General features: G+C 39.4%; 1 protein-coding gene across 1 annotated transcript; it reads right to left on the reverse strand.

Annotated features, from left to right (window-relative positions):
- Nucleotides 1–445: 445 nt before the first annotated feature.
- ECD (ecdysoneless cell cycle regulator) lies at nucleotides 446–22,043 on the reverse strand. The gene is made up of 14 exons (XM_032231617.1): nucleotides 21,952–22,043; nucleotides 20,393–20,612; nucleotides 18,543–18,660; nucleotides 18,228–18,315; nucleotides 17,844–18,022; nucleotides 17,198–17,390; nucleotides 15,097–15,225; nucleotides 12,204–12,329; nucleotides 10,631–10,716; nucleotides 7,317–7,423; nucleotides 4,562–4,742; nucleotides 2,106–2,173; nucleotides 1,707–1,924; nucleotides 446–935 (listed from the first exon to the last, which is right to left on the reverse strand). The coding sequence occupies exons 2-14, from the start codon at nucleotides 20,592–20,594 to the stop codon at nucleotides 711–713; spliced, it is 1,920 nt and encodes a 639-aa protein (XP_032087508.1). The 5' UTR covers nucleotides 20,595–20,612; nucleotides 21,952–22,043; the 3' UTR covers nucleotides 446–710.
- Between the last annotated feature and the right edge of the window lie 2 nt (nucleotides 22,044–22,045).

Consider the following 22,045-nt stretch of genomic DNA (forward strand, 5'->3'; position numbering starts at 1 on the left):
AACCTTCATTCACACCAACATTACCACTCTTCACTTGATTACAGGCCATGGTTAACTGCAAAATTAATGCAATGTAGGTCCCTAACACACAACAGGAAATTTGGCGCTTAAAGAAAAATGGCGCAGAAGGCTAAAAGCCAGTCTTTTCCTGATGGTGCTATTCGGAATACTGCTAATTTGGAGGCATCTGTAAAATATTTAATGCCTTTCCCTTCTTGAATGCTGAGCATTGTGTTTCAGGCATTTAAAACACTCATTTACTTCCCTATATGTTGGACTGTTTATATTTATACTTGTTTTGCTGTATCGCTTCATTTTAATATATGTATCACACAATATGTATCACACCCTGTATATTACTTCAACATATTCCGATTGCTGAAAAGTTGCTTGTTTATTAGACATTGTAGATAAAGTTTCCTGTTGTTTAAAAAAAATCAAGATGTTTGCAAGAAAATTCTAAGTATTTTAATGAATATAAAATGGATTTCAAAAATATTTGCAAGAGTCCATTTTCTCGTCGCTTTACAATTATTTCAGAAAACAGATTCCACCAAATGGTTTAAGTCGTTGAGAAGGATATTCCAAATGATTCAAATCTGCCTGCAAAAGTATTTTCGGAGAAGGGTGTTTTTGTTTAAAAAAATAATGCTTTTACTTAGCAATGTATCCTTTAAACGAGGAAACCAATGTATTGTATCAATGAATTGCTAGGGAGGTTTTTGGTCAGTATTATCTGGCAAATGCACTCCCATGCTCTGCAGAATGTTAGAAGCAGGTCCTGCTAATCCAACTTGAGCATGATAGGATTCCAACAAGTTAGTTACAAGGTTCACATCAATGTCCACAGGTGTTGTATCAGGATCTTCTTTATTCTGATTGCCTTTCAAATCTGGGTTAGGGTCTTCATGTGGAAATATTTTACCAGATCTCTCCTATGTTAAATAAAACAATATAAGAAAATATAAGGCATTTTTGTTAACACTGGATTCGGATGTCATTTAGAATGAAAAAAACAACAACCCTCAAATGCTATGTGTTTTCATATTATAGCCGACTTACAGGGGAAAAAATAATAATCCCAACAGCCATTCCTTCTATTCTGACAGAGGCTTCCCAAGAGCATGAAGCAAACTCGTTATTGACAAAAACTCCTTTTATTAATTTACTGTGAATTCTGCTCATTCACATCCAGCAAAGTCTTTCAAGGGAGGATTTACAGTCACAGACCTTATCTGGCTTCGAGAGCTGCCAGGCTGATATCTGCAAAACTTGCAAGGAATCTCGGAGAGTCACGAACCAATTAAACGAACTGTTCGTCTCCTGCAAATTCCACTCCCCCCTTGTTCCTCTTTTATTTCCTCTGGGAGGGGCCATTCATCGTCCACCTGTGGCCTTACTCCCAAGTCGACCCCTGTTCTTTAGCTGCTCCCTTTGTCTGGCAACTGTACATGAGCACACTGGGAACAGGCTCCAGCTGTTTGTCTGCCTCACTGATGTCTGACTCTGAAAGCAGCTGTTAACTGGCATATGACTCTGCCCCCCTCTCTGCCTCCGACACAGAGCCCTCATTGAGCCTTCTCCAGACTCCAGGACTGGCCCATGTTCCTCCCCAGCCTCCTTGCTGTCCGAATCTGCTGCCAGCTCCGCAGGCCACAACCTCTTCCTCTTAAGTCACCAGAAAGATGGTATAAGTTTAAACGTACCCCTTTCTTCTGACTGGTAAAGCTTTTGCCAATAGTGGTGGATGACAATTCGCGATCCATTTCATTCATGTATGTTTGGAGATTTTCGGTGGTTTCATTCCAAGATGCTGTATCTCCTTGAGAATCAGCTTTTAAATCACACCCTTCGTCACTATCTAAGAATTCAAATTCTTCTTCTTCTTCTAAGTCATCAGAGTCCAGCTCCTCTAAATTTGGCCCTAGAAGCAACACAGTAATGGTGTCAGAATAAGACTAAAAGCAAGTGATACTTGGGCAGAGGGAAAGGGAGGTATCCAAAACCAGTGCACGTGGGTGACTCCGGGACAGAGATGGAAGGGAAACTTTAATCTCAAACCATTTGATTCTGCTAATCCCCTTGGCCTGATCCAGGCAACTCACCCAGGATATTATCCAAAGCCTCTGCGAAGGAGTCAACATCAAAACTGACAGGGCCCTTAGCGGAAGACCTGAAAGTTAAGAATTCGTCATTATATTTTATATTGTTGGTGGTTTTCAAAATAATGATATAATGCAGAAGACTTTGGAAACAATTTTTTAGAATCAGCAGCAATTTCTCTGAACAGAATGACTTCTTCACCCCTTTGCCTCTCCTTTCTGGAACAAACAGGGTAATCAAAATGCACTTGGATTTGGTGAAAATGCCCTCTCTTTTCTTTTGAATGTCTAGATAGGCCCCTAACAAAATAATCAGCATGGAACTGCAGCATGTTTTTTATTCTGCAGATGAAAAAAGATTTTTATAAATAAATATTGATCACATAAATATTATTTTTAAATATTAAATATTATGTTTAAATATAAGCCACAATTAAAAATAAGGGTTAATCACCACTATCGATTGTGGCAGTAGGATTGAGAAAACTTGCATTTAGAACAGATACATTATTTAATTACTACTAGCGGATAACCTGGCGTTGCCCGGCTATTTATTTATCCATACATTTGTCCTCAAAAATAATCCTGGACCAAATTTCTAATGTTGGATTTTCCCCCTTACCAGAGGGAGCCCCCTTGTGGAGTACTGTGAAGCCATTGCTATGTCAACTCCCCTGCGCTGTACAGTGGAAACCATTTAATGGCAGTATGGTAGTAGCCATTTGAAGGCACAACAGGCTGTATCTTAACAGAACACACAGCCCGAGGGGTGTCTTACCCCCACAATTTTTGTTTCCAGAGGGTGCATCAGTGTACCAAGTTTGGTTGAAATTGCTCAAGGCATTCCAGAGTTATGCTGGAACACAAACACATATATATAGTGTTTATTTATTTATCAGCACAAATACATACATACATACATACATACATACACACACACACACACACATATATGTTTTATTTGTGCAAAGGCAACAGTAAAAAAAAAATATTGGGTTTCTGTCGTGATGGACTTGTGACGAGCCGATTGACAGAGAATGGAAGCAGTTAGCTTCCTCCCATAATTGGGGCATACCAGGGGTTGTGACTTTAAATTTATATATATATATATAAATTTACATATATAGTGTCACAACCCCTGGTAAGCCCCAATTTTGGGAGGAAGCTAACTGCTTCCATCATCTGTCAATCGGCTCGTCACAAGAGTCCATCACGACAGAAACCCAATATTTTTACTGTTGCCTTTGTTATATTTGTGTTTTATTTGTGCTGATAAATAGATAAAGGGAGACTAGTATAGATCTATTTCAAGCTATTCAGCTCTCATCAGCTAGCCATACCCTTACTGGGATTCGAACCTGTGGTATATTGCATCTTATGGCATAATGGCTAAGACGTTTGCCTAAGATGCAATATACCACAGGTTCGAATCCCAGTAAGGGTATGGCTAGCTGATGAGAGCTAAATAGCTTGAAATAGATCTATACTAGTCTCCCTTTATTTATCAGCACAAATAATATATATATATATATATATATATATATATATATATATATATATATATATATATATATATATATATATGTATATATGTATATATGTATATATTAATATATTTATATATATATATATGTATATATTAATATATATATATATATATATATATATATATATACACAGACACACACACACATATACACACATACATACATATATGGTTTTTTTGTGCTGATAAATATATATATATATGATAGATAGATAGATGATAGATAGATATAGAGAGATTTAAAGATTTAATTAAAGTAAACATGCAGTAATTCTTTGCTGTTATACAATTTGCCTGAATCAGACAGATGTATAGATCTTCTACATCAGGGGGCCCCAGGCCCTCTCCCAGTACCAGGCTGCAACCTGATCGAAACTGGGCTGCACAAGTGATGGGCAAGTGTGAAGCTCCACTCGCGTGAGTGGAGGGCACTCACATGCAAGCAGTCTTCGGTCTGGCGAATGGAGCACAAGCACACTCACATGAGGGGAGTTTTGCATGTGAACACAAGTGCTGCCACACACAAGTGCCCTCTGCCCGCAAAGCTTCATTCACGCAAGTGGGTGTGCCCGCCGCTTGTACCAATGGAGCTGTTTGACTGCCAAGGTGGAAAGGTTGGGGACCACTGTTCTGTATCAAATTATTTTATTCTGGCTATTTTCTACCTGTTATGTCGAATGAGTTTTACCACTGAGTTCAAATGAAGTTCCGTTTCAGGAAATGAAGGAAAAGTTGCATTTGCAATTTATGCCAATGATTTTGTAAATACTTAAAAAGTTGTTTTACCAAGTAACATTGTTTTTGACAGATACAAATTTGATCTTTTCACAAATTTGGCTTACATTATTTGAAAATGATTGACCCATACAGAAATTATTACATCATATGGAAGCATGTTACAAAACTAACCTACCGTGGCATTTCTGCTCCTTCATATGTTGAGACTTTGGATATGAAAGCCTTCATGCTTTCAGCAACCACAGTCAAGTCATAGTTCTGCTTTTCCTCTGAGGCACATGCAGATTTATTTGTGCCAGATGTCTCCTCCAGAATCTGATCCAGAGCATCTGGAGAAATCTCCAGCCAAGTGTCATCTAAAAGAGAAGCATGTAGTGGGAAGTTTTTATTTATTTATTTATTAAACAAATTTATAAAGCTGCCTGCTGTGACTTTGAGTGGCTTATAAATAATAAACACATAATTAATAATAATATTGCTGACTGTAAAAAAGAAAACATATGTGAAAGTTGCAAACAGCTGCCTATATATTAGGAAAAGATGAAATGTCCAAAAGAGCTTTTAATTTTTTGCAGAAAATGTGAGAGAGCTGACTTACCATATTTTTCGGAGTATAAGACACACCGGAGTATAAGATTTTTTTTTTTAATAGAATTTTTTATTTTCAAAACAAACACAACACATAAAATCTTCCTTCTTTACATACTGCAGAAAGTGTATCAGTTGGTTACAAAAGGTTTTCATTCATCTCTTCCACAGTCATCAAGCATAATTCATATTAACTCAAGTATTTTAACTCAAATATTTACACGTTACCTTTATACCTCCATTTTTATTTGACTATAATTGTCTAAATGTCCTTCATCATAAAATATACCAAGATTTAATACATAACCACATACTGGCATTTCATTTAATATTTCTAAAATCCTCCAATAACACTGAATCCTTATGTCCTATTCTAGTTAAACATCCATATTTAGTAACAAACTTTTCTAATCCTCCTTTCCAGATCACTGTTTGCAATTTTTATCCAGTTTCCTTATATTGTACCCATACATATATATATAGGTTGTCAACATTACCCCTCTTTTATTTGACTATATCCTGTATCATAACATTTCCCCCCTAATAATCAAAACTTAACTGTATCTAACTTCTTTTTTATTAACCTTTGTATATAATCCAAAAGGATTTCTAATCTTCCTTTCATGGGTACCATTCAATATTCATATCCAATTATTACTTATCATAACACTACACATTGTATACATTATTATCATTATCAATTATTTCTTTAACTATATCTATTATCACTAAATTTCACTAAGTTTAACTAGCTTTAAGTTATATTCTTCCATCTATCAACCTGTATCTTTCCAATAACAAAACAATCTCATATCTTCTGCCATTTGTGGTACCAATCCTCTAGTCATCTTCTTGATCAGCTTTGTATGGACTTCTCTTAGCAACTCCTTGCTTATAAGATCTCCCATATAATCTTGATGCCCTCTTTCTGTTTCCTTATTCAGTTTGTCTTTGATTGTCAGCAGTGTTATCAAAACTTTTGCTAGTGGAATTTCTTTCTTTAAATCCATAGGTTCTTTAATTTTATCTTCTTCTATATCTTGACCTTTGAAATAGATTTCCTCTCCATTTAATTCCTCTTTCTGTATTCCATTCTTTCCATTCTCAGGAACAAACTAATTACCATAGATATCAGCAGATTTAGTCTCTTTATATTCATTTTCCACTTTGGTTTTTTTGAGTTTCAATTACCCCGTTTTGCATTTGATGAACATTTTCAATTTTTTCATCATATTTTCTTGTTATGTGTTCTAGGTATTCCAGTTTTTTCTCTATTATATTTGATAATTTCTGTAGTTCTGAAAATATTTTTTGCAAAATCAAGAGCTCTATTTTTCCTTGGGATTGTTTCATTCTGACAAACACAGCTACTCTAGCTTGAAAGATCAACAAAATTAAAGCATAGATTCACAAAGAACGCTGCTCTCACTTTTCTCTGGTCGAAAACATACTTCAAAGGGACATCTGTGCACTCTTATCACTCTGTAGCCAAACAGTAAAGCCTTGTGGTGCCAAATCAAAGCAATCCGTGAAAGAAAAAAAAAGTTCCATTTTGAATACACAAAGCTCCGATCAACAATACCTCCCAGCCTCTGGAGCGGAGATGCTATTAAAGAGTTTCTTTTTGTATCTTTTTTGTATATCAAATTAGAAAAAGAGGTCCAATCTTTAAACAAATTAGAAAAATTCCCACAGCAATAAAAGAAAATTTTATTTCTACACTGAATACAGTATTTTTGGCCTCGCGAAACCCCACCCCCTTCACAAAAATGGATGTGAAGAGGTTTGGAAGGCCTGCAAAGTGTTCCTGGGGGCTCGGAAGGGCAAAAACCAGCAAAAAATGGCCATTTTTTGCTTGTCCCCCCCCCAGTCCCCAGAAGCCCCTTCAGTCCCCAGAAGCACTTTCACAAAAATGAGGCATGCAAAGGGTTTGGGAGGCTTGCAGAGTGCAAAAACCTTTTTTAAAAATTTATCTCTTCAAAATCTTGGTGCGTCTTATACTCCAGCGCATCTTATAGTCCAAAAAATACGGTTATAACCTTAAGGCAGCTGTTCCCAAGCTTTTAGGCTCTGGACTAGCAGCAGCAGGCATGGGGATCACTTGCACGAATGGAGATTTGTGTGCTTGCCTGTTGCTTGCGCGTCCCAATTCCTAATAGACTGCGGCCTAGTACCAGGTTGTGAATTGGGGGGCCCTGCCTCTAAGTACTTAATGAAATGTCATTTTCATTCCTTTAGGATGGCCAAAAGAGCAAGTAAAATAAAAATCAATGAATAAAATAAAAACATCTACATGTTTCTGGAATTCTCATCATTATTTTTAAAACTCTCCCACTACTTACCATCCTCTGGAGGTAGAACGTCTGAGCTCTTTTTCAAATCCTCCAAATTAAAGGGATTTTTTTTTAATATCGTCAGAATTTCTTCTCCAGGGCTAACAGCAACTGAGCTATTAAAAGAAACACAACATCGAAATACAGAATGAAAAGTATTGAACTGGCCATGATTAGAATTACTTTTCCACAACTGATCCAATCATAAACTCACTAGCAGAAAGAATTGCCCTACAGGTAGTCCTCACTTAATGATCATTCAAAATTACGATGGATTTCAAAAAAGCTACTTATGAGCTGACCTTGAAGTTATATTGCTGCCATCCGCCATCACATTACATTTCAGGCAACTGGCTCACATTTATAAGCATTTATATTTATAAGCATTTACATTTCCAGTAGAAAATGGCTAATGGATATTCTGGATTTACGTATAGGTGGTTTCTTTAATAACTCTCTGATTTGCTTAACAACTTTATTGTTATTGTGAAAATGGTTGTAAAATGGAGTCCAGTCATGTGGTACCTCAAAATAATGACTGCAGTGACATATGACCAAAAGTTTGGGCTCCATTGTGATTATAAGGCAATTGAGACTTATAACCATAAGACTGCCTATAAACAAGCTTTTCATAAAGCAAATCGTTAAATATTTGGTTGTGATTCTATATTATTTGAAAAGGGAGGTTTGCTTGCCTCTCACTTAATATCATTTTCACGACCAGGATCATAATTTGCTATAAACTTTGTTATAGTTTCTAATGTTGTAATTTGGGTTATGCCGTGTTTTCCCCAAAATACGACCTGTCCTGAAACTAACGCCTTGCCACATTTTTCGCATGGGCAAAAATATAAGCCCACCCCCCAAAATAAGCCCCCTGGACAACTCCCCACCCTCCAGCCAGGCAGAGCACCACTCACTGACCTAGTGGTATCCTGAAGACCCCAAGCCGCAGGAGCTGGGGGGGAGAAAGGCGGTCACGTTGCTTGGCGCCTTCAGGATACCGCTAGGAGAGAGTGGCGTTCTGCCTGGCTGGAGGGGGGAATTGGCGGGCGGCTGCTCCCTTGCGAGAGGCCTCCTGAAGAGCCGGGGACAGCCTCAGGGGCGAAGCAGCCATGAGGTGACCATGCTCATGAGCAGCTGCCCAGCAAACCCCCTCTCCAGCCGGGCAGAGCGCCATTCACTGACCTAGGGGGTATCTCTAAGGTGCCAAGCGACGTGGCGCTCTATCCGCCCCCCAAGCTTCCGCAGCTTGGCACATTAGGTCAGTGCATGGAGCTCTGCCTGGCTGGAGAGGGGGTGTGCGCGAGCACCTCTCCCTGCAGGGCCAGGGCGCTGCCATCGCTGTGCTCCGAGCATAACTTCTTCTCCGGCTTCCAAACTCCAAAACCTGGATGCCGAGTCTTCCAGCAGCGGCTGCTCTAGGAGTGCGCTCTATGGTTTTGGGCTGGCTTGTAGAAGACTGCCCACAACCATAGAGTGCACTCTTAGAGTGGCCGCTGCTGGAAGACTCAACAGCCAAGTTTTGGAGTTTGGAAGCTGGAGAAGTAGTTATACTCAGAGCGCAGCGGCGGCTGCAGTGAGAGCTGGGCCAGGGCATGGTGAGGCTGGGAGGCCTGCTTGCTGGGGGTGGAACAGGCACTCGCGCAACCCCCCTCTCCAGCCGGGCAGACCTCCATGCACTAACCTAGGGGGTATCACTAATGTGTCAAGTCGCGGGAGCTAGAAAGCGGGCAGAGCGCCATGTGCCTTGGCGCCTTAAGGATACCCCCTAGGTCAGTGAATGGCGCTCTGCCCGGCTAGAGAGGGGGTTTGCCAAGTGGTTGCTCGTGAGCATGGTCACCTCATGGCTGCTTCGCCCCTGTGGCTGTGCCCGGTTCTTCGGGAGCCAGTTCGCAAGGGAACAGCTGCCCGGCAACCCCAAAACAATAAGCCCCCCCCCCCCCTATTATAAGCCCAAAGCCATATTTCATGGGGCAAAAGAAAATAAGACCCTGTCTTATTTTGGGGGAAACACGGTAACATTATAATTAGTTACTGAAAACAACACTAAGAATATCTTAGGATTTTTCTTTTAGTGGCCCTGCAATCCCTTGCTTCAGGGTGGGGTTAGGGCGCCTATAGCTGAGCATTTACTGCCCTGATGCCCTTCCTGACACCTACATGGAATTCACAAGAAATTACTCAATGCATCCAGAGAGAGAAATATTTGCCTCTGATTGTGAGGCGAGAGCTCCACCTCTAGGCCACCACATCGCTCAAGAACAGTTTAGGAATAATTGATAGAATTCTCTAGGTCTAAGACTGACTGACTGAAATAGTTATGAGTGGATGTTCAGAACAGGAGTTAGAAAAGATAGATGGTAGGGCTCTTTTGTGTAAACCTGATTAATAAAATTAGATAGGAGGTTTAGGATTTTTATAGCTATAAACGTACTATTACTCCTATGATTGTAATTGTATCATGATGTAGTTATTTTACGGCCTCTCTATAAATATAAATGTCACAGAGAGGAGAGGAGGGGGACAACCTATTTTCCAAAGCACCTGAGGCCTGACAAGGTACAAGGAAGGCAAATGATCAGGGAGAGATTCAACCTAGAGATAAGGAGAAATTTTCTGACAGTGAGAACAATCAACCAATGGAACTGATGTTGCCTTCAGAAGTTGTAGGAGCTTCATCACTGCAGGCTTTCAAGAAGAGACTGGACTGCCATTTGTCAGAAATGGCATAGGGTCTCCTGTCTGAGCAGGGGGGTTCGAATAGATGACCTAAAAGGTCCCTTCCAACTCTGTTATTCTGTATTCTGTGTTGCTTTTTGACTGGGATTGGACATTGTCCCAATTGAGGGTTATCTATGAAAATATTCTTTCTGAACCACATTTCTAATAGTTTCAGAACTAATAAATCATAACAGATAAATATTATCTGTTTATTATAGCATGGCTTTAATACATTTAATCATTTTAATTCTATATCTTTTCAAATACAGTATTAGATTTCAAATGAATAAACTCAATTGAGTTTCCTATGGCTTTCTCTCAGACAGTTCCAAAAATACCTGTGTTCTGCATCGGATTCAAATTCAAAATGTCAGTGGTTTTTTTTTTACTGTTTACCTTGATTTCTAGAAGACCACACCTCTTCCTTTGGGGGAGAAACATTGATCAGATAACGTAAGTAGGAAATACAATCTAGAAACACCCATAAGTAGTGTATTAAGCCAGCAGGAGTAATACATTCTTATGTTTCCACATTTAATCATTCACAGAGATTAGCAGTACCAAACCAAGAAAATTAAATGCAACCGACTTTATCTCACCTTTCTGAGCCTGCTAGAGTTTGTAGAAAATAGTTTTCTGCCATTTGCAACTGGTGAAGATACTGAACAGACCCTTCTATTTCGCCCTTTGGAAAAAACAAAACAAAATAGTCAATGTAGGCTTCTTAAGTCAGAGACCCACAAAGGAATATACAAAAATCTGTTCACCTACAATTACAATATATTATACCAAGATGGTGAAACAGTTTCTGCAAAAGGACAAAAGTTGTTGTTTTGCTGCCAAAAGGCCTGAGGAAACTACATATTTTTCTGTTTGCAATTAAATCAGACACATAAGAGATCATTTGTAGCTCAGGATTGAACTATGAGGTCTTTGATGCTCTCTGAGTATGATGGCTTTTAGAGATTTCATTACCAAACTAGGTAACTTTATCAGTGCTAATGATTTTGATCCCTGAAATAAATGTTTGGCCTTATTTTCGGGGAGGTCTTATTATTTTTGAGGTGCAGGAGGCCCCTTAACCTCAGCCCACAGATCATAGTTTGATAATGAAATGTCTGCAACAAGAAAACAAATGAGCTTTGTCAAACCAAATCACTCAGTGGATTTGCATAACCCTAATAATTACTATTTTTTTGTGACATGTTTAGAACCCAACTATTTTTTTTAAAGAAGGTAATAGTACATATCACAATTATATAAACCTTTCAAAGGCATGATTGAATGTAGTTAATAAACATTCGTGATACAAACAAGAGTTGAACTGGATTATTAGGAAAAAATATTCCAAAATACCTTTCAATCAAAAATTTCAGTAGTTCGAACTTCTCCAACTTTCTTTGTGAGTATATGCATATATAAGGAATTGTATGCATGCTTACAAGTCAACAGAAAGCAATCAGACATTTAGCAGTCCAAAAATGGGCTTCATTCCATGAAGCTGGATGGTTTTGTTATACCCCTAACAATCACCTTTAAAGCTCAGAAACAACTTAGAACAGTGATGGCTAATCTTTTTGTTGTCGTGTGCCAAAAGCACATGTGTTTGTGCAACAGCCGTGAAAGTCCCCACCCTCATAATGCAATGCGTATGACACCCCCCACATGCGTGTCCTGTGCTTCCCCCACCCCCATGCACACGCGCACATCCCTGCGCCCCATTTTTGGCCTAGCAGGCCTCCCTGCAACCTCCTGGGCAGACCCAAAAATCAGCTGGCTGGCGGGAGGTGCGCACGCATGCATGGTACAGCTCAGCTGGGGTAACGGTTTGCGTGCCTGCAGAGACAGCGCCGCATGCCACCTGTCGCACGCATGCCATACTTTCACCATCACGGACCTAGAAGAATGAATCCTAACATCTGAGAGAATTGCAAGCTAACCTGTTTGAATAGCAAAGCTGAAGCTATTTTGTTTATGAATATGCAATGAATAAATATTTATTTGATTTATATCCCACCATTATATTAATAGCCCAGAGTAGTGTGGACATTGCTCTTTTTAAAATATAAATTTAGGCTATGGTTTAAAGTGTGGCGACATTATACCAACAACAGACGATTTCACTGAAGAGCTAAGGGAGGTTAGTTTTCTTCCAATTAATACACATCTCACCTTAAAATAATTGTTCTTCTGGAGAGCCCTGAGAAAGCTATCCCATAATGGGACATTCAGAATTTGTTTCTTGGAATCAGGAGAAGCTGAACTATACTTTGAGCATAAAATTTCAAAGCCATGAGCCTGTGAACGATAGAGGGAGAAAAATAGTATAATATTGTATAATAGCAATAGCACTTAGACTTATATATCGCTTTACAGCCCGCTCTCAGTGGTTTACAGAATCAGCCTATTGCCCCCAACAATTTGGGTCCTCATTTTACCCACCTCAGAAGGATGGAAGGCTGAGTCAACCTTGAGCCTGGTGCGATTTGAACTGCCAAATTGCAGGCAGCTAGAAGCCAGCAGAAGTAGCCTGCAGTACAGCACTCTAACCCAGTGATGGCGAACCTATGACACGGGATTTCATGCGATTCATCCTCGGCTCCTGCACGGCCGCCGAGGATGAAAGAATCTGTGCTGGAGGAACGGGGGGGGGGGGGGACGTGTGATCTCCCCCGCCCACACTCACTTACTGTATCGCCGCCGCCCCTTTCTGAGCGCAGGGGCTGCTGGTAAGGCGTGCATGCCGTGCGCACACACGTCATCAGCGCGGCGAGGGAGGACCCGCAGGAGAGGAGCGCGGGAACAGTGATTAGAACAGTGCGCGCCTCTCTCCAGTCAGGCCGGCACAGAGAGTCTACTCCTGTACTGGGACTGTCGGTTATGACTGCACCACAGCAGGGAACAGCGGAGTGCCAACGGGAACAGTGAGCGCCATTAGCAGCCCTCGCGTCACTAGGAATATTCATAGCAGGGGCGGGCTGGAGCGGCATGTTGATGAGGACGTGGAGCTGGAAGCAGCCGACTCCACAGCCCTGGTTCACGGCACCCCAAACAAGTTCAATAATATCAAGGGCAACATACGAAATCGACTGATGAACAAAGAAGTTACTAAGCAGGTATGTTAAATAATTTGTTTTTGGTTTATTAAATACAATTATATATTGCAATTATACATTTTTGTAGTGTAAACTATAAATTGCGCAAAATTATGTTTTTGTCGAAGTGACACACAACGCGAGTTATGCTCGATTTTTTGCCGATTTTTGACACACCACGCCAAAAAGGTTGCCCATCACTGCTCTAACCAGTGCACCACCCCTAGGGTTTCCCTACTGCTTCGCCTCTCTCCTTCAAGATCAGCGTACCCCCGAAGGGATCCTCCAAATGTGTAGATTGGGATAAGAAGTCAGAGCCCTGATTTCTTCCCCACACTCGTCTCGACGTCACCACCGCAGAAGTAATCTGCAGTACAGCACTCTAACCAGTGCACCACCCCGGCTCATAATAATCGCATCTTAATGTTAGAATTTTTGCAATACATTTTCAAAGTAAAGACATTTGCTTTGTTTTGTATTTTAATATCTGGTCACTCTGTGGAAACACCACCTTTGATTAACAATTATACAGAGTACAAAGAAGTAGTTTACTGCGGCCCTTTTCTGCGATGGATTTCTTTTCCTTTTTAGTCCTAATCCAATCTACAGCCATAAAACTAGCTGGTGGTCTCATATCCAAATATTAAGTAGATCTAATCTGGCTTATTTGTCAAAATTAACTAAACTCAGCTAGGGTTGCCACCTGCTAGAGAACAATCTTTAGATGAAATACCTGAAAATATGATTTGGAATAAATCATGGGAAACTAGAGTCAAAATCCAAATGACTGCAAAGGGAGGTGCCCTGCTATATTTAGGGGAAAATTTATAGTTATTATTACATTCTTTTGATGTAAAATTCATATAGAATACCATGTTTCCCCAAAAATAAGACAGGGTCTTATTTTCTTTTGATCCCTGAAATAAACATTTGGCCTTATTTTTGGAGAGGTCTTATTATTTCTGAGGTGCAGGAGGCCCCTTAACCTCAGCCCGCAGATCAGCTGAACCAGAGAGGGCCAGAGGTTCTGTCTCTGTTTCTGGCACACTCTTGCCAATCCTAGTGTCACTGGGCCTGCCGCTCTTTTTGCGGCCACCACTAAGAGAAGGGGTGTGGTAGCTAGGATTTGCGGGAGTGGCCTCTGTGAGGCCATTCTGGAAGGATGGCAGGTGCATGAGGGGCACGTGGGGCATGTCCGCCCACCCCGAAATGGCGGAGACCGGCTGCACATGTTTAAATATTGTAGGGGAGGGCTTATTTTCAGGGAAGGGCTTATTTTAGTGCATGCGCTCAAAAGCCTGATTGTGCTTATTATCCAGGGAGGTCTTATTTTCAGAGAAACAGGGTATTAGAGAATGATGTGTATGTTTCTGTCAGCTTAAAGAGGCTGAATAATGGGGTAAATTTAGCATTATCTTAATAAGATTTTGATTTAACATTAGCTAACAAAACTCTTTATTTTAAAACAACCAAATGTTTATATCCAACTAAAAGAGATTTCCTTACAAATTACTTAAAATAACTTACCCATTTTAAATACTTCTCTAGATCCTATATTAATGCCCTCCCTTAGGCAGATCCTCAGGCCATTGTAACCATGCAAAGCTCTTCCCTCTTGCAAAGCAGGGGAAGTGAAATTAATAAAACACTTGGTTTTACGTTGATACTCCGGTATGACAATTACAATTGAGGCCACAAGCACCTGGCTACCTGAATAAATCCTATTATATATATTTATTAATATTTGACTGACAGCCAAAGGGGACATATGCAATTGCAGAATACAGCCATGATCATATTGGTCTTATCTAGTTCTATTATATGTATTTTTTTAATGAATTTAGTTTGTGTATGGATTCTGGTTCTTTCATTGCCTGTGTGCCTCTACATTGTTTGTGTATATATATATGTGTATATCTTGAAATTAATATTTTGTTGTAAAAATATCAATGGTCAAGGTAGATACTTACCAATTTCATGCCTAATTCATAGGCTTTGTATTGAGGGTGTGAACGAGGAGGTAACGAGTAGCCACTCCGTTTGTCTGGTACAAATGTCTGTTGAACCAGTTGTGCATATAGACACTTTGTCAAAGTAACCTGAAAATATCAGAATATTTCATTAAAGATTCACTTTTCAGATTCAAAACGTATTTGAATCTGCTTCGGCCTATTACAGTTAGTCCTTGTTTGGCAACCACAGTCAGGGCCGACATGAAGTGAAGCAGTGGCTAAGTGTAACATCGTGATTTTATTTCGGCTCTCCTTTGCTTTACAGACCTGCAAGGGTTGTAAATCAGGGCATTGGTCACAAAGGTCAGGACTATGTGAATGGCCGCCATCCAAGGTAGTTGCCAAATGAGAACTACTTGTAATATTATTTGAAGAAGTCTGTAGAGATTTTCAGTCATCCATGTCCTGGTTTTCCCAAAGGTGCTTTTTCCTAAGGCTGGGTTTCATTTTTTCTTTGAAGATGTTTCGCTTTTAATAAACACCAGCTGTCTGCAAGAGAGATAAATCCTTCAATTTCTCATTATCCTGTCAGAGCTGAAGAAGCTTCTTGGATGAGACGCGAAATATCTTCAAAAAAAATATAAGAAAGCCCAGTTTGCCTCCAGAAAAAGCACCTTTGGGACAACTTCACCTGGATGACTGAGAATCTCTACAGATGTTTAGCTATACAATTTGGGATGAGCACCCTTTGAATGGTGTGGGAGTAGGAATGGCTTTCCAGAGAAAAAAATTGTACTGGATCAGGAGCACTACTCAGGTGACCCTGAGGACACTGATAAACCTCCAAGCACTTCAATAACCCTTTGAAAGGATGCAAATGGCCAGATGTCTGCAAGGATATAAACCTTCCATTCCCCACTATTCTATCAGAGCTGAAGAAGCTTCTTGGCTGAGAAGCGAAATGTCTTCAAAAGAAAAAACAAGAAAGTCCAGTTGGTACCACAAAAAGCACCTTTGTGACATTACTTAAAGAATTATACAAGAGCAAGAGATTATAGAATTATAGTATAATTCTATTATACTAATTATACTATACTATAATTCTACTATATAGTAATTATAGTATGATAATTCTACAGAACAAAACTAACCTAACTTGCTTAATCTCCCATCTCTTGTAGAAGAGATGGGAGATTAGACAAGTTAGGATAGAATTGTACCTAAAAAGAACAGAATGAAGCCTCCAAATAAATCATTCTTTGGCTATGAGATTGAAATGGGCAAATGGTGGGATCTATGGAGTAAGACCATTAAACTTACAATATCTACAGCATTCAAAGAAAACATTACAAGATGGTTTATAGGTGGCACTTCCCCCCAACGAGGTTAGCCAAAATGTTTCCTGGGTTATCTCCACTGTGTTGGAAATGTGGAAGAAAGGATGGCACATTCTACCATATTTGGTGGTCCTGTACTGAGGCCACGAAATACTGGAGAAGGATTAAAAAATGGCTAAAAGAGGTTACCGGGGGCAAGCATGGAATGGAGACCCGAGAACCTTCTACTAAGCATTAAACCAGAAAACATGAGCAATTCAATATGGCATTTGAGCCTACATATAATTGTGGCCGCAAGAATAACTTATGCACAATTTTGGAAATCCACTACCATACCGTCGGAAGATGCTATAATTAAAAAGATCTATGAATGTGCAGAAATGGACAGAATGACGGGTTGGCTGAGGGACAAAGGAGAAACAGAACATTACCTTAGCTGGAACTTATGGTATATGTGGGCGACAAGGAGAACAGCAGGGACTTAAAACGGGGAAAGTTAAAAGTGAACATGGGTATTGTAATAGATCCCTGAATTTTGTAATGAGAAGATGTGGCTTAGAGACCTAACAATGAGGAAGGAAAGAAAAAAGTTGGGCTGTGAATGACTGTCACCGCGGGGGGGGGGGGGGGGGAGGGTTGTATGTTTAAAATTGTATTTGTATGTTTTACTCTTAAAAAATGTATAACTAATAAAGATTACTTTTAAAAAAATCATTCGTAAAATACATACAATAAGGTGAATTAATTGCGAAGACTAACTCAGAAGCTTAATCCGCACTTACTGATGCCATCACACGTGTTTCAGGGGGGAAGTTTTTGAAAATGCAACATGCTTTTAAGTCAATGGGATCTCGAAGGTAAAAAGCTTGGACTGCTGCCGACACTAACGCAGGACGTTGCCTCAGAATTACCACAATGCCTGCTGGAAGATAACAGTGAGCTCGATGACGACAGGTCTGGATCTTCTCAGGATACCTATGGCACAAAATTGCAATAAGGAAAAAAATAAAATAAAAACAGAGAGACAAAATCCTGGTGGAGGCAATTCTTCTTATAGGTTAGAATACAAAGGGAAGAACTGGATCATCTGCAACATTTCATTTATTTTTGTTTCTGGTCTTCATGGGTGCCGGACTGCCAGAAAACAGTCTGAAAACGCCCCCAAAACTGGCCAAAAAAGAGGCCGTTTTCCGGGCCATTTTTGGCATGAAAAGCACCCCAAAAACAGCCTGAAAACAGCCAGAAAATGCCCAAAAAGCAGGCATGTGCGCACCAGTCAACTGGTCTTTGGGGTTTTGGTGCTCTAGCACGCGCACCAGCGCACATGCATGGACGTTTTGGTTTGGGCACTCGGTGCTGAAAAGGTTCGCTATCACTGATACATACAATTGTAGTAGTATATATGTATATTCAGATTCCATCACTTACCCATTGATGCGTTTATATACTGTTGCTTTAATAGCTTTTGAAGCCACAAAATCCTCAGAATGGCCAGAAAACAATTTCAGGACCTGGGGAATTGTAGGGTTTATTCCAGGTAGTAATTTCTTCCTTTCAGGAGTCTTTGGTAATGGAATTATGCATAATTCTCCACTATGAAAGAATACCTTAACAAATATATACATATACAATTTTATTAAATCTGAAAGTTTTTTGACGTTCTCTCAGAAATTATCATCAAGTCTATGTCTGAAAGGGTAAAGTCTTCCAAGATCTCACAGAAAAAAACAATGAAGAAATTCAAAATAAGATTACAATATAAATTCCTAAAAATTTAGCTTATTAGGTATTTGACATTCTTAATTCTCTTACCCGATGGAAGCTGTTTTCAGGACTCAACCATTTTGGAAGGTAATCAGCTGCTTCTATCAGAAGGAATTCACCATCGTTATCATCCACTCTATTCAAATAATAAAGAATATTCACTCATAATGTGGAATTAGTGTGTCCTAATTTAATTCAATACACATGGATACCATGCTGTAATGTAGTCTTTATTCACAGAAAAATTCCCCCCTGCCCTCCTGATAAATTTTATTTCAGTAAAGCATCTGTAAAGAATGCTTTGCAGACGCTTTACAAAGAACAACTAAAATCATTGTCTATGTAATCAGCAAATAAAAATACCTAGCTAATAATTCTGGAAATTCCTTTGTAATTTCCTTTATGAGGTAAACAATAAACCATTCATCTTCAATGTTATCTCCAAACTTTGTGTGACCAGCAATATGAGCAGGTAGATTTCCTAGAAAGAACAGAAGTTATGAGATTATTTCCAAAAAACAACTGGCAGTCAATTCTAGTATCAATATCTTATTTATCAATTTACAGCAACTCAGGACAGATCATAAAAGATTAAAAGCAACGAAACTTAATACCAAAATTTAAACAGCATATGCCTGGGCCTAAAATATTCACTCCATTCATACAAAAACAAATCAAAGTGACAGACAGAAGAATTTGATTTAAATCAGTTGACCAATAAAAGTACAATCAATAAAACAATAAAAACCGATCTCCCTAGCTATAATTATTAGCAACCATTTGTAAGACAAACACACACAATTAGCAACATTTTGCTACTTTTAGAGTAATAACTTACTCTTTGTGTCTTAACAAACACTGTAAATAGATTCCCAGAGCAGTCTGACAGCTTTTAAACACAGGTAGGTAGTCCTTGGCTTACAACCATTTGTTTAGAGACCATTCAAAATTACAATGGCACTGAAAAGAGTGACTTATATCCATTTTTCGCAGCATCACAGCCTCCCCATGATATGGGATCAAAATTGTTCACACTTATCCCCACGGTCACGTGATCAAAATTCAGAAATGGATTGGAAACTGGTTCATATTTATGACCATTGCTATGTCCCAGGTCATGTGATCGCCTTTTGCGACTTTCTGACAAGCAAAGTCAATGAGGAAGCCAGATTCACGTAACCATTGTGTTACTAACTTAACAACTGCAGTGATTTACTATGGCAAGGTAGGTCATAAAATGGGGGAAAACTCACTTAACAACTGTCTGTCTTAGCAACAGAAATTTTGGGCTCAATTGTAGCTTTAAGTCAAGGACTACCTGTAAAAAAATGGATTATCTTATTGTAATCATGTCAAAATAACTGTTACTGGAATAACTGCAAATTTTTCACATATACACAGCTGCTTCATTTTTTCCTCTTCCTACTACTCTTTGTTTGCTTTAAGCATTTAAAAAATTTTTTTTGGGGGGGGGGGGAACAATTTGTTAGCACTTATTTTAAATAATTAATATTTTTTTTTAAATCCTGTATTCAGTACTAAAGATCGGCAAGAAGATAATCAAGATAAAGCAAGGAAACAGCAGGAGTAAGAGAAAGAAATAGTACAATTTCCTCACAATTAGGATAAACAACTGAATGGGTTATGGGCAATCCTTTTGCCTGACTGCCCTTCAAAGGGTTTAGGAGCATGTATCGTTGAAGTCACTGAAGAAAGATTACATTTTTCCAGTTTTTCTCAATTTTGTATGCTGCCAAAAATGACAGCTTTGCTGTGGAAAACTGCATTACTGAAAGTTGGCAATTTTGTCACCAATTTTTGGCATGTGATTTGGAGATGTTATGTGTACAGAAAAATGGGAGCTAGCAAACTGTTTACCATCCATGGTTTAATCAACTTTGGCTTAAGAGTGTTTGTAATTTTACAACAGATAAATATATAATATAAAAACTTAACATAAGGCTGTTTTTTATATTTAAAAAAAGTTTTGTATGACTATTAAATCTTAAAACAGTTTCAAGCTATCTCAATTTGAAACATAAACAATAATAACCATGTTGTTTCTTGGGAAAATAAACTGTGAAGAACAGTGCCATTAGCACAGTGAGAATACCACTTTCCCCTCTCATTTTCCAAAACATCCACTCCAAAGTATTTAAGGGGGAAGATAATGTTACAGTGCATAAAGACAGAATTAGATATAATTGTTTTACCTTTTGCAGGATTATACTTTAGATTAAATGACTCATTTTGCCAGATGTAGGAAACCAGGATAGGGGCAAAATGTGCTAGTATTTTTTCAATATATTGCTGGAGGATATCTTGATGATGTTCTGGGTCTTCTGATTCATGTATCAGGAATAACTGGTAATGGACTGCATCCTCAACAGTCACAAAACCTAACTCCTTCTCCATTCTGCATCACACAGGCCCCTTTACAAAGAGAAAGATTTTAAAGCCATTTCTACAAACTGTGCCTCAATATTAAAATGCCAGTATGGAAACAAATGAACTATTTGCTACCCAATTGATTTGTCAATCTTAGAATGAATCATCCTCTAAAAAGAATCTCTTTGTTTTTTATAAATGCTTAGTAACACCACGCTTGGAATACAAGTTTTGGTCACATCATCATTAAAAAGATGTTGAGACTTTGGAAAAAGCGCAGAGAAGAGCAACAAAGATGATTAAAGGCCTGGAGACTAACACATATAAAGAATGGTTGCAGAATTTGGGTTGGCTAGTCTACTGGACAAAAGAAGGACTGGTATTCCAGTATTCTATTTCTATTCCATTTCCTATTCTCTACTTGAGGGGCTGCCACACAGAAGGGGCGGTCAACATTTTCCAAACCACCAAAAGACAAGAAATAATGGATGGAAACTAAGCAAGGAGAGAAGCAACCTAGAACTAAGGCGAAATTTCCTGACAGTTAGAACAATCAGTCAGTGGAAAAGCTTGCCTCCATTAGTTTTGGGTGCTCCATCACTGGGGTTTTTTAAGAGACTGGCAGACACTTGTCTGAAATGGTATAGAGTATCCTGCTTGAGCAGGGGGCTGGACTAGAAGACCTCCAAGGTCCCTTCCAGCTCTGTTCTGGCTTTCTGATTTCCTCTCAGGCACTATTTTCAGTTCAACTAAAGCGCTACATAAATAATTTATACTTCATTGGCTTTGACGTTGCTTTAGTCTTTGCAAAGGAAGAAAGGAAAGTCAGAATAGAGCTGGAAGGGACCTTGGAGGTCTTCTAGTCCAGCCCCCCAGCTCAAGCAGGAGATCCTACACCATTTCAGACAAGTGGCTGTCTATAGACCAGTGTTTCCCAACCTTGGTGACTTTAAGTCCTGTGGACTTCAACTCCCAGAATCCCCCAGCCAGCAGAGCTGGCTGTGGGATTCTGGGAGTTGAAGTCCGCAGGACTTAAAGTCACCAAGGTTGGGAAACACTGGTCTATAGTCTCTTCTTAAAAACCTCCAGTGATGGAGCACCCAAAACAAATGGAGGCAAGCTTTTCCACTGATTAATTCTGCTCACAGTAAATTTCTCTTCAGTTCCAAGTTGCTTCTCTCCTTGCTTAGTTTCCATCCATTGTTTCTTGTCTTCTGGCGGCAAAATTTTATTAAACATCCACGCCTCTTCCTCTTTCTAGATAAATATGGATATTTAGCTCAATATATACTGGATATTTAGCTCAATATATACTGTTGCCGATAAACCAGAGGGGATAAAAATTGGGACGCCACCAGCTCCGCTCCCAGAGCAAACAACTCACCGCAGGGCCGCCGAAATCCACCTCCTGGGCGCCCTAGGCCTCTTACGTCATCGCCGCGCGCCTGCGCGCCGCACCACCCCCCCCCCCACTCTCG

Source organism: Thamnophis elegans, chromosome 15 (genome assembly GCF_009769535.1).
Source record: "Thamnophis elegans isolate rThaEle1 chromosome 15, rThaEle1.pri, whole genome shotgun sequence".
Classification (NCBI taxonomy): Eukaryota; Metazoa; Chordata; class Lepidosauria; order Squamata; family Colubridae; genus Thamnophis; species Thamnophis elegans.

Bases quoted from the DNA above. Each gene is read 5' to 3' on its own strand.
- ECD (XM_032231617.1), bottom strand. From the start codon at position 20,594: ATGGAGAAGGAGTTAGGTTTTGTGACTGTTGAGGATGCAGTCCATTAC. The intron at 7,424-10,630 runs GTGAGATAAAGT...TTCTTTTAATAG, and splicing joins ACTCTAGCAGGCTCAGAAAG to CTCAGTTGCTGTTAGCCCTG. The intron at 2,174-4,561 runs GTAGGTTAGTTT...CTTAACTTTCAG, and splicing joins GAAGGAGCAGAAATGCCACG to GTCTTCCGCTAAGGGCCCTG.